The sequence below is a fragment of the Apus apus genome, chromosome 1 (genome assembly GCF_020740795.1).
Source record: "Apus apus isolate bApuApu2 chromosome 1, bApuApu2.pri.cur, whole genome shotgun sequence".
Taxonomy (NCBI): domain Eukaryota; kingdom Metazoa; phylum Chordata; class Aves; order Apodiformes; family Apodidae; genus Apus; species Apus apus.
In genome coordinates, this window is record NC_067282.1 from 110,635,347 (window position 1) to 110,651,635 (window position 16,289).

General features: G+C 37.2%; 1 protein-coding gene across 4 annotated transcripts in view; it reads left to right on the forward strand.

Moving 5' to 3' along the window:
- The window catches only part of SH3KBP1 (SH3 domain containing kinase binding protein 1), a 218,864-nt gene that overhangs the window by 121,843 nt on the left and 80,732 nt on the right, over nt 1-16,289 (forward strand). For 2 of the 4 annotated variants that reach the window (XM_051633386.1, XM_051633557.1), the window contains 2 exons: nt 5,204-5,278; nt 14,997-15,193. In XM_051633386.1, coding sequence (XP_051489346.1) covers nt 5,204-5,278; nt 14,997-15,193 — 272 coding nt within the window. Of the gene's footprint in view, nt 1-370; nt 489-5,203; nt 5,279-14,996; nt 15,194-16,289 lie in introns of all 4 variants that reach the window. The other 2 variants (XM_051633648.1, XM_051633468.1) reach the window with 2 other exon arrangements.

The window sequence follows — 16,289 nt, forward strand, 5'->3', positions numbered from 1 at the left end:
TGTTTGGAAGTGTTTTTGAATGCCATGTTCTTAATTTATGCTGTGAAAGGGTCAGGTGATGATAAGTGTGTACATAAAAAGCTACCTGAGTTTTCATCTTGGCATCACTCCCTGAGCTGTGTTAAGACTTGTGAGCTGCAACAGACCAAGAACAGAGAAGGCAATGATGATTATTTTTTCTGTATTTCAAAATAAATGACCTTTTTTTTTGGTCTTTAGATGTGGAAACTGACCAAAGTAACCAAACATCTACAAAGTGACTGTGCTTATTTAAATGAGGGATTAAAGTGCCATGCCTTCTATAATGACTCCAGTAGATTTAAGGCTTCATAATTATTGGTGTGGGACATGCGGCACTTTTTCCCTCCAGGTGCTGAGCATGTTATTATCACCTCCGTCACCCACTGCTCCAGCAGCCAAAGGGAAAAAGGCCAGAAGTGGGACATGGACTTTGTTCTCTCACTTAGAGTGGGCCAGTACTGCTGCAGGTGAAAAGCATGTTTGGTAACTAAATTTGCAATAGTATAAGCATGGTAGCGAGTTGTCCTATTTATAATTTCCCTTGGAGAATAACCTGAACCAAAAGTATGTTGTTATATGAAGTGGGCATTTGTTGGTTTTCATGTGTTTTTCTGTTCTTCAAACAGATATTCTTGTTATTTCCTCATTTAGTGGTCAATTCTGAATCTTTAGTGAAAAGGAAAAAAGTCAATAGTATTTGTGTATTTCAGGTAATTTCCACAACGCCTGCCAGGGTCTTCCTATTTTCAGCACTACAGATATTATTATGTAGTGTTCTTCTGAGATCTCTGAACAAGCAAGAGTGAAAGGACTGCCAAAATCTTTGTAAGCTTATTTCAGCTGAAGTTTACAAAAGCCTTTCTAGTTTACTGTCACTAAGACACAGAAAGTTATAAACCTGTTTGGGTTTGTTTCTTCTCATTTTTCCATGTAAGGCAAATTTATCTTTATTCCATTAAATGGAAATAAGATCCTAAAAAAAACAACGTTTGCAATGATGAAAATTTTTCATATTGATTTTGTAATGGAATACCAGTTCATGTGTAGTGACACTGGTGACTTGGTCTTGCAGTCAGTGCTACTGAAGATATCTACAGGTAATGTTCCTTCAGACTGGAATAAAAATATTTTTAAGGAAGTTAACAATTTTAGCATGATGGAAAAGGAACAGGGACATGAATTGAAGTTGCACATTTCAGTGAGATTGCAAGCTGCTTTCTCTAACCTGTATATGCTATCATGAATTTCACTCATTATAAATACAGTGAGTCTTGGAAGAACTGATCACATAGATGTAGTTTCAGCTCTGGATGCTGTAGTGTTTGTTACTCTATAAATGAAAAAGGTAAGTGATACTGTTCAGGGTGGAATATTCCAGTTTTATCTGTATGAATGAATGAGTATTCCTTCCCCAGGTCACTTGGAAATACTTACTTTATAATGAACATCCTAAAATTGTCTTTTAACAAAAATATACATGGGAATGTGTAAAAACAGCCACAAAGCATTAGCTTGTTTCCTTGACATACATCATGGCACATGCTTAGTTCAAGCTCAGTTCTGTGTGCTGGTTCTGTCAGTGAAACCTAAAACCTGTGGCACTTGTATTGAGAAGGTGTTGGTTACACGCTATCATTTTTGTCTCTTTAACTAAATTGAAGATAATTATAGCTGAGAGATGGGTGTTCTACTTTCTTATATGTAATTTAACTCTGGAGCTACTTTCCAACTAGCTAAGATGATGTGTTAATTAGGAGCTATTTTCTTAATAGCAAAACACCTGGAAAACAGAAGAACACTGTAAACCTCCTAAGTGAGAGACAGAGACTCAAGGAATGGTGAAACTCTTATGGGGGTTTTAATGTTTTGTTAGGTTGTTGTTGTTCTAAATTATTTTTCTTAAAGTAAAAAACATTTGTTTAAAAACTGTATTCCCCTAGCATAATTATGGGAAATATGCATCAACTCAGTCCTTTCTGTATGGTTTATGTAGTTGTTAGAGGTGTTGCTCTATTCAGGTACATTGACTATCTGGATTTTAAAAATCTCCCTAATGAGGTTGCAAAAATTTCAGCAACTTTATACAACTGACTAGGAATGGTGCTCTCATTCTGCGTATCTGTGCTTAGTCTTAAAACATAGCAAAATAAAAACTGAACACAGAAACCCTGGAAGATTTGGACATCAGGCTATACAGTTGAAATGTTCTGGATAACTTCTCAAAAGAGTGTACAATCATGCCTCTAGATCCACTCCTTCCTCTATGGATGACAAGACATGACAACACTTAAAATCTACAATAACCCATTTTTGTTTCTCTGGAAACATTGAATATGTCTGTATCACAGGACTCTGTAGGGCAGAAACCTTGAATATGACTTCTAGATAAATTAGCACTCACCTGCAAGGGGCTGTACCTACGCATTGAACCAGAACCTCTAGCGGTCAGTGAGGTTCTATGCAGCTTATAGAGGGGCTAGAAAGGGTGGGGTATGGCTCTGTAATCTTCAGCAGCAGCCTTGAACTCTTCAGCCTCTTCAGCTTGTACAATGGATAAGGTAATACTTAGCAGGCCTACTTCAGGACTTGGGAAGGTAGCATGGGATCTCTTGGGCACTGTGCAAACAAAAAGAGGTTTTTTTAGCTAATAGGTAAATTTAATGCTTTGGTTAAAATCAGTTAAACTTGATTTTTTATTCTCATTTTACTGACCCTCTCTAAAGAGAGCCTTTTTGGAAGAGAAAATGTAATTTTTTGTAAACTCGAAGTGGAAGAAATACAGAAGAGAAAAATTATATAGCTTGCTTTTTTAGGAATAAGGTTAATAAAAATGCTTATTTCTCTGTTCTGTTACGACCTACTCTGACCCAATGGGGAGAAGGGTGTTTGATTTTTTGGTTTTGTTGTGTCCATGTAAGTTTTATGGCAGATCAGAGTAAACAGCCAGAAGGAATTATCTTGGATTCTTTTCACACTCTGCCATAGAGTAACCTCAGAACAAAAAGGCCCTTTTTTGAAAATGTCTGGAGCTAGTTTTGGAAGTGCCTAAATATTTCTGAACACTGATAGTGGGACTTGACTTGCCCCTTAACTGAAAGGGTTGGGAACCTGTGCTTCCCATTAGATGGTGGGTGCTCAGCAGATTGGAAAGCGAGACTGTTACAAGATCTAAAGGTTGTGGGTTCGTTTGCTGGTTTGTTCGTTTGTTTTTAAAGTATTTGTCCCAGCTGTAAGGTGACTGCCAAATTTTTTGTCTACAAAGGCACATTTTAGAATGTAAGTAGAGACAGAATCAGGTAACCTCAGAGTAAACAATTCATTGTTCTTTAAAGCATCATCTTAAATTAAAACATTGCTTTTCTGTGACCAACTGTTAACAGCATGAACAGGAAATATGCATTATAATTGTATTACTATGTTAAATGGATACATTTATTATAAAATTATTTTCTAGATTTCTCAGATATCTAGTATTAATTTGAAGAATATTTTCAATACCAGATCTTGTCATTACAGCTTGTTGAGAAGCAAAATTTGTCATGTAGTCAAATAAATCGTATCTGAAAGAATCACAACTTAATATCAAGGAGATTATTTAAAATTATTTTTTATTATTTTTGTGTGTTCATGGCGATGTCATGACAACATTTAAAGGTGGCCTTCTGTATCTTTCTGTGTGTCTGTTCAGGAGTTGCTAGTTTTAATGTTATGTATCAACCATTTTTAGAATCTGTTAGTGCTGGTCACTGAGAAGTCATGACTGCTGGAGTTAGAACTGATGATAGATAGACTCATCAACTGATGGTTCAATCAGGCAACCTCCTGTCTTGTGACTTCTTAAAACTTTGGATATCCGTTACTGCCTGTCTGGCTCTCCTCAGTGTCTTGAAGCTTAACATACCTTTTTCTTAGTAGTTTTGTAATTGTGGTTTGACTGTTTTAATAGAATTCTTGCAATGGTATTTTATAAAAACAAGGTGAAAAGATGGATTTGGGGCTTTTTTTGCTTCCTCATTATGAAAAAGTAAGGCAAGGAAACTGCAAGCACAAAACAAGCAGCTTTTTATAATACATAAATGAGGATAGTTTTTTATTTTCTGAAGATGCAACAGAATTGTATGTAGGCGGAGGAAATACACATTTTTATATGATTCACATTTACTGGCTGTTTTGCTATAGAATTTTACTGAAGACATGCATTTTTATGATGGTGTAACTAGGTGAGATTAGCAACAATCTGATGTTGGTATATTCCTGAGCTTGCCTGGGTACCTCGGGTTTCAATAAAAACCAAATAACACACAAAGCAACTCAGCTGCTCATGCCTTTACCTACACTTGAATTCCATATCATAAGTGTCAGAGCATGAGCTACCTTGCTATCAAATAAAGGACAACCAAGAAATTAATGGTTTTGATAATAAAAATTATAACTTAAAGATCTAAGATGGGAAATGGAATTGTTTGGGGTGTTTTGTTGTGTTGTTTTCTTTTTTAATTTTAGTATTTTGGTTTTGTTCATGTCTGCCAATCCAAAAACCCAATTAAGCTATTGGCTGAAAAACTGATGTATTCAGATTTTAGTGTCTTATCCCTTCAAGTAAGCATCATTTAAAACCAGTTTCCATGTCCAAAACATTTCTAATAAGTCATCTTTGAAAGATACAGTATTTCTGATGCTCAGAGGATCCGGGTATACTAAAGAAATGTGAGTATTTCAGTTTGGATGTCAGCTGTGCTTGTTCGAGTGCACTACATCTGCATCAGGAGTGTTGAGCCACTGTGAGTACATCATTGCAGTAATCATTTTTTCCAGGCTTCCCCTGTGCTCCATGAGAAGGCTGAATAAGACAGCTTCATTTGCAAGTCTCACAACTTGATGGACCATAGATAAAATCTAAGAAAAAAATACTTTCTATCAGACATTGTAAAGAAAAGCTTTAGCAAAATCATGAGATTCTTTTATCTGACACATGCAGTAAGAATATTTTAACTTCATGTACAATCAGATATTTTGGTTGATATTCTCAATTTGGTTGCTAATAAGTCTGTAAAAATATTAGTGACTGAAAATACAGATTAAAACCTCTTCCTCTCCCTTCTTTTTACCATCATTCGATCTCTTCACACCCCCCCCGCCCCTTCTCTTTTTTCCCCTCTTTCCTTCTCTTGCCTGCTGTCAGGAAAATCTGCCTTTCAAGGGACAATTCTGTACAGAGTGTCACCGGCAAAGATTGACAGCTACAGACGCTATAACAGTGAGTGTGTTTCAAAATCAACAAGCAGTAGCTTTAGTTCTCAGTACTTGTTTGATTTATCTACACTTGTAAAATGTGCCACTGCTACTCACTTCTGGCTACTCTACATGCATATATGTGTCTGTAAGCCAAAGTCAGTTTGCTGCTGCTGAACTGCCTAGCCTTAATGCAATGAGAATGCACTTGTTCCTTCTATGCATGTGTGTGTTATATGTCCATATAATGTATGTGTGTAAGCCCACAATAAACTGTGAATTACATTGGATGTTTGGGTCTCAGCTATGGATTGAAATTAAAACCATTTAGTGCCATTATTGTTACCACCTGAAACATGAAGACTGTTGATAACCACAAATCTTTGAATTGTAAGTTGTTCTGCTCTAAAAATAAAGTTCCCATTTTGATTGCTGAATTGATAAAATATGCTTTGCTTTTCCTAAAGAGCATTGTTGGTTTGGTTTTTTTGAGGTTTTTGTTTGGTCTTTTTTTTTTTTTTTTTTAAATAGAATTGATGCATGCTTTTCATTTGACATTGAGTCTTTGACAGCTATTACTCACAGCATTTTGGTTGATATATTATTTCTGCCAAAGAAGGTTAAAAGATATAAAGCTACTTTCATGTTCAGGTTTCTGTCTTCTACATTTTGGAAGCAGGGAACATGCTGCTTTTCATATGCTTTTACTACCCTGTTAATCCAGTAGAAGCGAGGATGGTGACATCAGATGCAAGACAGAGGAAGCCAGGAAGACAGAAATCTGTCATTCCACCTGCTTCCACACTGAAAAGTCTAGCAGAAAGAGATCCTACTGAGTCACATTCAGTGTGACTAAGTACAGAGTGTTCAGAGTTGTCCTCCAGTGAACAGGGTGTTGTACTAACTTTGGCATCTGATTCTGTCCCAGACAGCTTGCTTTTCAGAAGATCCAAGCTGTGCTGCCCTTCTTCCTTTCTGGGTGGAGGTGTTTGCTCTCCTACCTCTGAGGACTTCTGTATTATGGATGTTCACAGCAAAGTATGAAGCAACTGAAGGGGTAGTGTTCTATTCTGATCTTAGAGCTTCTTTTTTTTAAAACAAAATATGATTTACTTTTTTAAAACAAAAATCTTTCTGGATGTATGCATCTCTTATTTCCTCATGGAGAATTTCCTCCCTGTCTACTGGAATGAATCTCTTTTCTGCAGCTCTCCTCAAGCTTCCAGCCAAGCTCTTGCTCTGGCTGGAGCAGACCTTGTGGCTGGTGGTCTTCACATTTTTCTGCTGATTTTCACCTTATAGTCTTCATAACTGCTTATGCAACATTCAAATTGCATTCATCTTGTAGAATTCTTAGACCATCAAGTCCTCAAATCCATCTCTCTGATGAGCATAACATGGATTTATGAAGTAAATCTTCACTATGCTTGACTTCTGATTTTAAGATCTAGCTTTAAATCAGGTGCAAGGTCTGCCTTTGGAGCCTTTAATTTTACAATATTAATCCTTCTGGGCAGTGTTGCCCCAACATTACCTTTCACAGTTTTCCAGTAACCTGCTCTCCATACTCAGCTCGTTTTCATTAAGGGCCAAATGTCCCTTCCTTTTTTCTTGGGTCATTTACGCTGAGCCTAAGAGAAATCAGGAAGAATTTAGTCACCTTTCTAGTTGTGCTAGAGCTCTACATTTAATTGTCTGTGTTAATAATAGTGGGCCATGGTTGTGCCATGTCACAGAAAGTATATTTCATCCAACAGATTTCACAGAGTGCAGGATTGGATGGGCATCTACAGGTATATTTGATAACCACTTGATAACCAGCTGCAATAAAACAGCGTGATCCACACTAGATTGTCTCACACTGCTCTGGGCAGACATCCATCTAAACTATTTTCAAAGCTGACTAAAGATGACTCGTTTAATACTAACTTCCTTGGCATTTGGTTGAGATTTGCATGCTTTTTCATCCTGCAGAGGTATTTTTCTTTTTCTGTAAAACTGCATCTCAGAAGGCTTGATGTCCAGCTATGTTTGTGGCCCATTTGTTGCGTACTGGGATGGAACTGGGACTGAAGTGGGTGGTATGCAAAATCAGGTCATCCTGGAAAGTTTTAAACAAAATGAGAGTTGGCATTGTTGATACTTTCCGGGATGTTATCTCCTAAATGAACACAGAAATAGGAGGGTTCATTATTCTTCCTGTTATATCTATTGGTAGCTCACGTTCTGTAGACTCATGTTCTTCCAGAGCAGGCCTAGTGAAGGTGTGGCCAGCTTCTTCCATTTCATATGATATATGGTCCTTATTTTTAGGCAAATATCCATGTGTTTATGTCTCCAGTAGAAATAATTTGGAGACATTTCACAGAATTGTTTTTGTTTAGGGATGTCTGTTCAAAACAACACACAGCTGCTCTAATTTCAGTTTTCTGATTTCTCTTGAAGTCAAGCTTTAGTCAATTCATAGCTTTAGATTAGTTATGCCCAAGGGATGCTTGGATTCTCCTGTATCACAGTGCATAGAGCGTTGCTCAACTTTCGAAGCAAGCTTAGAGCTTTACTCTACAAACATGTGCTTAGTGCTAAAATACTTTTATTTTTAAAGCCATTTTGCAACTCCTGTGTTTAAAATAATTTTTTTTACTTAACCGAAGCCTACAGTAGCTAAATGCTGTTGAATTAGAGTGTACCTGCTTCTAGAGATACCATCCATTGAAATTCAAGGTTGTCTCCTGCATAAACACTAAGCCTTGCCATTATATGCTGACATGGCTTTTTTGGTCATTAGGTATGCCAGGCTCTGCTCAGCAGCAATTCCAACTGCTATCAGAAAATTTTTGCTACTGCATATGTCGGCTGAAGAGGTACACACAGCAGCAAGAAATTACTTACTTGTTTTGTTGATCGCAGCCCTCTTTTCTCTCATACTGCAACTTTCCTGCACCTCCATGAAAAATGCTTCTTGGATTTTTATTTTCTTTTTTTTTTTTTTTTTTTTTTTCTTCCCTTGCTTTCTTTTTCTTTGAAGATGCTATAACTGAGGAACAGGGCAGATACAATCCTTGACTTGACAAACATTTTCCTCTCTTTCCTTGTGTGTGGATCCACAATGCTGTCAGTAATAGATATTAGATATAATGGAAGAAGATGAGACAGGATCATTGAAACAGAAGTATTCGTGAGTAACCTTAACTGTGTTCTATTGCTCCACAACCTTTTTGTTTTGTTTGTTTTGGTTTGGTTTTATAAACCCTCCCTCTAATTCTTAATGGACAATGGCTGATCAGAGTTCAAATAAATCAATATGCTTGATGTATTTATGAAATTACTAGCCCGATTTAAATGTGTCTGAATGTGAGCTAACTTAAATGAGAAACACAAATGTGGATTTTAACAGTTCTGAAGAGGGGACAGATAATTTTTTTTAATTCGCCTCGACTTCTTATAACTTACTTACAAAGAAGAACATATATTAAATACACAGCTGCTATAATAAAAATAACATCTGAGAAAAAAACAATGCTAAAATGGGGTGAGGGAATTTTTTAGGATTAAAAATAAACATCATGTACAGATGGCAAGGGGTTGGGAGTGGTGGGTGGGAGAATTATGTTGACCGGGGGAAACACGTTAAATCCTTTTGTTGACTCCCAGTATCGAGTGGTTTTCCGTAAGTCTCACAAAAGACCATTTTTTTCTGAGTGGCAGGTAAAGAATCTTTGGCTTGGTTGCTTACCCATCCTTTCAAGTGTAATGACATGTTCCTGTACTTGGTGAGAACAAGGGTCGTGAAAAAATTGTTCCAAAATTAAGATGACGATGGTACAGTTGTAGAACTCCTGAATGAATGATTGTTTCTATTCGCTCTTACAGTACTCGGGGAAATGGCTGGGTATGAGGTGAAGCCACCAACTTCCGTATTGATGGCTCTGTGTTCATGCTGCAGAACATGCTTGTGCTGCGTTGCCCTTAATGCATGCTGCTACATGGTGCTGGACACAGCTCCCCTTTTCCCTGCATGATTTCTTGTGCAAGCATATAAATCTTGGGGCTATTTCTTATGTGGCAAGAACTGTTGTGCTAAGGAAAACAAACATGCTGAAAGGAGAAGATAAAGTGTTTAGATTACATGGCTGTGTTTCTTCAAGGAATATAAGTGAGCATAACAAATAATGACTAATATTGAGGTAGTCTACCTAGCCACCCTTGGTAAAGAAACATAAATATGTTGATTGAAAGCATGAATTTATTAACCTTTAAACTATGAGGAATCATAATGGCTATATTCTACAGTAGCATTTAAAATCAGACTTCCTTTTCCAGTTTTGGATTTTTTATGATACTATGGAATGTTGTTCGGGATGGCTTCAGCAAAATACAGGACTTTGCTAGTAAGCAAGCTCAAGATAAATACCTCATAGGCTGTGTTCAGTCTTCACCAATATGTGAGGAAAAGGAAGAAGGACAGTTCCTGTCTCATCTACTGCTATTGCCATGTATCAGTTCATCTTCTTTGTCATTCAGATCAGACACTTGGGTGTTCCACTCTGTCATTCTCTAAATAGAAGGAAAGGACATATTTCCCCTCACTTTCCTTCCCTTCCATAAAAGGCAAAAATCCCAATAAGTTCCATTTACACAGTTCTTTGTTCTATTAAACACAGTTGACAGTGTTTCTCTCTGGCTGCCAGACCAAATCAGGAGATCCTTTGCATCATCTCAGGTGTGTGCTACTGAATGGCTGACCTTTACATCACTTACCAGAGCTAGCCTGAGAAGTGCCTAGAGGGCCAGAGCATCACTGGATTATACATCATCAGAGTGGGCCATCTTTTGCCATACGTTGTCTGCAGAGAGAACAACCCAGAATAAAGAAAAAGACCTAAATTGCTAAATAGCAGCTCAAAATAGAAAGCTCTGCAAAGCTCACAATGTATTCCCCTTTTTTTCCTGCCATTTTAAGCTATTTAGAAACAATTTGTTTCCTGCTTTGAATGGAGTTAATTTTATCACAGCTGTTTATTTTTGTTTTAACAGCTTTAGTTTACACAGCCCTTTTTCATCCATAAATATCGTTCTGATTTAGAATGTTGGTTTGATGCCAGTGCAACTCTGGGGCCGTTGGTGAATTCAGTCTGATGTTGCTGCCTCTGTTTAATCCCTGTTTGAGCTAATATGTTTTGGTACATTTCAGAATGTTGCTCTCAAAAGACCTGAAGACCTATAACTGGCATAGCAAGAGTGTAGTGTGTTTGAAATGTCTTGAGAAAAGTAATCTTTCTTATATACCCATAGAGGAAAAATGCGTGAAGTGCAAAATTCCTCCAGACAGTGTTGTGAGAATTTAATCTTCATGAATGCTAAATTATCTTGTGTTTGTAAGGAGCATGAAGCAACAGGGAATCTTATAGCTCTGAGTGTTTTTAAATAGCCATATGTTAAATATGCTTTAAATAGGCAAAAGTTGAGAATGTTTGGCTCCTGGGAATTCTGACTTCTTGCTGCTGATGCTGCTCATTTAGACTTTAAGGAGTTTACTATAAAGGCTCACCCAGAGCTCAGATTTGAGCTCTGCCTTGTGGTGAACATGATTCAGCAACAAGAAATCTAGGTAAAAGAATGAAGTGGGTTTGGTTATAGAACAAGAAATGGGAAGTGACCCCCCAAAAAAGACTTACTTCATTCCTGACAAATTTTAAAGATCTGAAAAATTTTCCTAGTATTAGGACTGGTGTGATAGGAAGCACATTAGTGAGCACCTTGTTGATGTTAGCTTGTCAGCTCTCCAAATGCTGGCAGATAGCTGACAGATTGTAGGAAAATTGCTGTTAGCAGTAATTTTCAAAAAGTAGTTTGAGGCCTAACTACTATAGCTTTTATCCAGTCCTGGCTATATTTGAAAGAAAAGTAAAAGGCATGCCCTGTGTTTCTGACGACAGAAGTTTGCCAAGCTGCTTGCCTTACCTTAGGGCTTGAGTTCACAGCTCTACCACAGCTGTTTTAGACTGTGTGGATGTATTGGTCAGCAGCAGCAGATGGCTTTGCCAGCTGAAATGCTCTGCAGTTTTTAATGCCCATTTAGCAACCTAACTTCCCTGCTAACTGTAACTCTTCTCCCAGAACATTTAATGTTTAAAAATCATAAGCTGACAGTCTAATTCACTGAGGTTCCTGCTTAGCTCCCAGCTGTATCTGTGGGCTACATATGTCTTTTGGGGAAACTGTCTCCCCAGCTCTCTTCTACTAAGCTGTATGCACTAGTGGTGAAAAAGACCATGAAAAGCTGAAGGGGAGGGGAGGAAAAAAAAAAGAGTGTGGTTGAAAGAGGGATGTTTTCCCAGTTTTAAGAGGAGGGATCACATCAGCCATCCCTTCCCTGTGGCAGGCAGGGCTATGGAGACCAGTGCAGCCTCCCTTGGCAGGATTGCTCTAACAATTGCACGTGTATATATGTGGATATATAAATATTTATAAATTTTATATGCATATGTGTGTGCATATATCTATATATGTATAGATATATATATATCAGCGAACAACTCAATGAAAAATAAATGAGCGAATTTGTCAGGAAAGTGTGGGCATACTGTTGCAAATTCTTGCTTGCAAGTTATTTATCTGTACAAATCAGAGGTGTATATCTAATGTACCTTGGGAGGAAGTTAGGAGACGCCTTAGCACATCTTTAATAATAAGACCAATAGTAAGACCAAGATTATTTTCTTCAAGACTATTTTGTACTTAAACTCTGCATTATTTTTTTCTTAACGTCACTGCATATTTTAATTTTATCTAATTTGTTCTCAGTTTCCACTGCATATAAACCTTCTGTCACCTTTGCCTTTTTCCTTCAGCCATGAAGTGAGAAGAGCAAGAGCAGACTAGTTCTTGGAAAATCCATGGCTTTTATTCTTTCTTGTTTATTGAAGTCCAGAGGGCTTCTCAGCTTCTGTCAGTCAAAAAATAAAAAATGATGTAGTTTTCCCAATTGGCAAGGAAAGATTTTATAACTTTGAAGGAGCTTTTAAGGTTGGTCTTTGTATCTGGCCACTCAAATAAATTTTAGTTTAGAAAGGCATCACTTCAGTCTGTTCTGTCCTCATTAAAAAATATGTTTTAAAAAACTACTGTTATTTCCTATGTTGCTTTTGTTATGAGGACTGAATACCAAGACAAAGCTCTGTGGCAGCACTGAGAATTAAATGTTTTTTGGATTATCATCAAACAGATTGGTGATACTAGGGAAATCTGTTTTAAGCCCAAGTTGAGGTTTCTGATACAAGGTGTGATGCCTCATCATAGAAGGATGGTAACAAATGACAAAGTTGCATTAATGAAAAACAATTGATAACCCAGAAACAAAAGCCTAATTCTTATTCGAGCCCCTTGAGTTTTGTGGTCTCTCTTTCATTCAGGCTTCAAAGATCTGAAAGTCTGTGTGAGGCTTGTTGGGTAATTTCCCTTAATTACTTCCATATTTTATTTCTGACAACTGGCCAGGGTTGGGTCCTCTTCTTCCACAATTAGTAATGCAGGAAAGCTGTTTTAAAAATATTTTTTCTGTTAATCTCAAGGGAGTGGCTAAGAGCAGGCACAGATCCTATCAGTTAATATCTGGTGGAGGGATCAGTTAAAATTACCTTTGGAGGGTGGTCTCTGCACTGCTTTTTCACTCCGTCACAGAGTACTTGGAGGAAATTCTGGCAAGGATGAAATAGGGTAGTTTTCCTATCTCATATTATGAAGATCTTTTGTTCAGAAAAGAGATGACAATCATTGTGATATGTTTGAGTTTTTCAAGTTGTAGACATTTTATTCTCAGAAGTACTATTTTTAACTCAGTATAGTTGACCAGTGACCTTTTTTTTTTCATTTAGAAGCAGTATAGGAAGTTGTGTTTAGCCTCTATCTCAGCCACAGCTCTAGTGACTGGTATTTTGCAATGCTGGGAAAGGTCCAGCTAGTAGAACTTACAGTTTCTTCTATAAGGAGGTCACAACAAAGTGTAGAAGTAAGAAGGAGGCAGTGACTTTGATTTGTTGCCTGAAGAGATTTATACTGTTCCTAAACAGTTAATTGCCAGGAAAACAGGAAGTCTACCTCCAAAGAAGTCGCTGCTTACCGACATGACAGAAAGTTGTTGGATGGAGACTCTCAGTTTGTTGAAACCAAAGCCATCACTTGAGTTGGGAAGGCAAAAGCAAAGGATTCAGTTGTTGTTAATATTACAAATTTTATTAATAAAGATTTTCACTGACTTCGTAAAAATGTTTTTTCTTTAGGTGATTCCTCAGGTTTTGAAGGGATGTTCTGGTCTAGGCTGGAAACGATATTCAGATGCTTTCAGCTCAGGAACACTATTCTGTTTCTGTTGTTTATGCACATCAGAGAACTGTACAAACTGAGGCATTACAAAGATTTTATAAAACTTCCCACGTGCTTCACTACTTGCAACCCTTGTATAGGGATCCGGTAGACTTTGCCCAATCTTAGTGGCATTTCTTTCCCTTTGGCAGAAATACAGATAGTTTTGGGTTAACATTACTTGCTTACCAAAGGAAAAGAGGTTTGTGCATAGTCTCTACTTGATTTTAGGTGTCTAGATTTTAAAGAAAAATCTTTCTTCTGTACTGGTGGCATCTTACGATAAAAATCCATTATAATCACTTTGTGGATCTTGACAAAAAATAATTAGAAAGATAAGCTTACTTGAAATTTTTCTGTCTTTTACTTCTAATATCCATGTCTGTGGCACCACAAATGCTTGTGAGGGGAATGTAAGAAACTAGGCATGTAATTATTAGGTAGAATTAGTACTGTAGTAGCAGCAATTGCTGTGGTTTTCCTGGAAAAACAGTTACATCATGTAATGGAGGAAGAAAGATTTAAATGATCTAGGGGACTGTTTCAATTGGAGGAGACTTCAGTAGGTCACTTTTGTTGCCAGTGACTGTTTGGCTTGATCCTGCACTGTTCTCTAACGTGGCTGAAGCATCACCATATTGCAAATGTGGCCTCTGCTATTCAAACAGGAGATATTTTCAGATAAGTGCAGATAAATTTTCCTATTCACTGAGTGAAGTAATGCAAATCAGAATGTCAGTTTTGATTTATTGTATTCCGAGAGGATACTGTGCATGGGCGCTTTTCTTATGAGGCTGTCTATGCTGCAGAAATTTAATTTTCAGCAGGGAACGTATTATGCAGCTTATTTGATTGCAAATTTGTTTAAACAGCTTTCAGCTTTATATTACCAGTTAGGTAATGTAGCTTTAGATACTAATTGCATAAATGGCTTCGTATGAGTCACACAGATTTATGGTACAGCACACCTGGTCTGACTGCTTGTTAGCTTGAAGTGGCTTTATACAATGGCTATAATTGAATTTAACTATTTAATTTTATTTATTGTGTTCTCTCCCAAGTAATTTTTCTCTGAAGGAGGAAGGATTTTCTTGATACTCAAGGAATGGCCATCTTCATTCATGAAGTTTTGATGCTGGAGTGTGCATGTTTTTTGGATTGGTCTTAAGTTCCAACTGGTACACCACTGTGTTGAAATAAATTTATTTTTAAAAATAAAAAATGAGCGCATGGCACAGAGAGCATCTTCTCTACATGTGTCTTGTGGTTTCGCTTTCCTGTAGACAGTGGAGGGGAGGGATAATTTTCCAGTCACAATCTGTTTTGAAAATAGTGAACTTGGCAACTAAGATTCCTTCTTTCATCCCCCCATTTCACAGGCCTGAAAGATGCTACAGGCTCTGAGAGTGATGGTGGTGACTCTTGCAGCACAAAGTCTGAAGGAGCTAATGGAGGCACGACAATCCAACCCAAAAAGGTCAAGGGTGTTGGCTTTGGAGATATCTTCAAAGACAAACCTATAAAGCTACGACCAAGGTCAATAGAAGTTGAAAATGACTTTCTCCAAGGAGATAAGGTATGTGTCATTTTTTAATTCTCTCTTGGCATTGGTTTGAAGGAGTTTTCATCCTGAAGTTCTAAATTCTGTCACTGGTCAAAACTTTAAGCTTTATGCTCTTTATTTCTTAATCTTTCTGTGGACAAGATTCTATTATTTTCAGCTTTTGCTGCACACCCAAAAGTAAATTCCGCTGAGGTTAGCTGCTTGCAAGAACTGTTGCTTAAAGATTTATTCCGCTGTTCATACTTCCATTGGCCTTTTTTTCTAAGAAAATATTAGTTTAGAGAACGACTGGGGAGACTTTTCACATTTGTACTTACGTTATTGTAAAAAAAACCTCAAACAGCAACCTAATCTTATATAAACTAAGAGGGAGGTACTGTCACTATGTTTAAAAAAAGAGGAAGCTTTGGCATATACATAAAACCCAGAATGTTAGTACTGGGTTTGTTTATTTTAAAATGCTTTTCAAATTGCCTAATTTTGTTAAAAGGAACTAGTAAAAGGGGAAACATTATTTTTCTAGGTTTGTTCTATGTGACATAAAAAGAAATACCTGAAAATGACACCTGGGGCAAAAATTTACTTCCTGACAGATTGAAACCGGCCGTCTTTTTAGAGAGTACTCTTTGTTCCCAAGCCTCCAAAAATGTTACTAAATATATTAGAAATAAAGAGAGACTAGAAAGCAAAATGAGATGTTTCTAATAAACAGGAAGAGGCAAACTGTAAAGAAAAAAAAGGGATTGATCCCTCTAAGGTATGTTCATTAGGGAAACAAACAAAGAATGTGTTGGTTCCTAATTGAAGTAACAACTGAATAAATATCTGTGAAATCTTTCCTTTAAGTGAACAGTCATATTTGCATAGGGTTACTGATGCACTGAGAAGTGTTAAGACACTTCCACAGCCTGGAGTTCTGCTGTGGGCATAATTATGTGATGCATTTTGGCTCCATGGTGATTTTAAGAAGCTTCTGAGCAGCTGCTCTAGTTCCCTGGTATGGCAGCCTCTCACCTTTTAAGTTGTGCTTGTCTAGTTGTTTGTAGAACCAGGTGCTTCGTGAACTATGTCTTTTTGGCCCACAAAGCTTTTGGTTTTTAATCTAGAT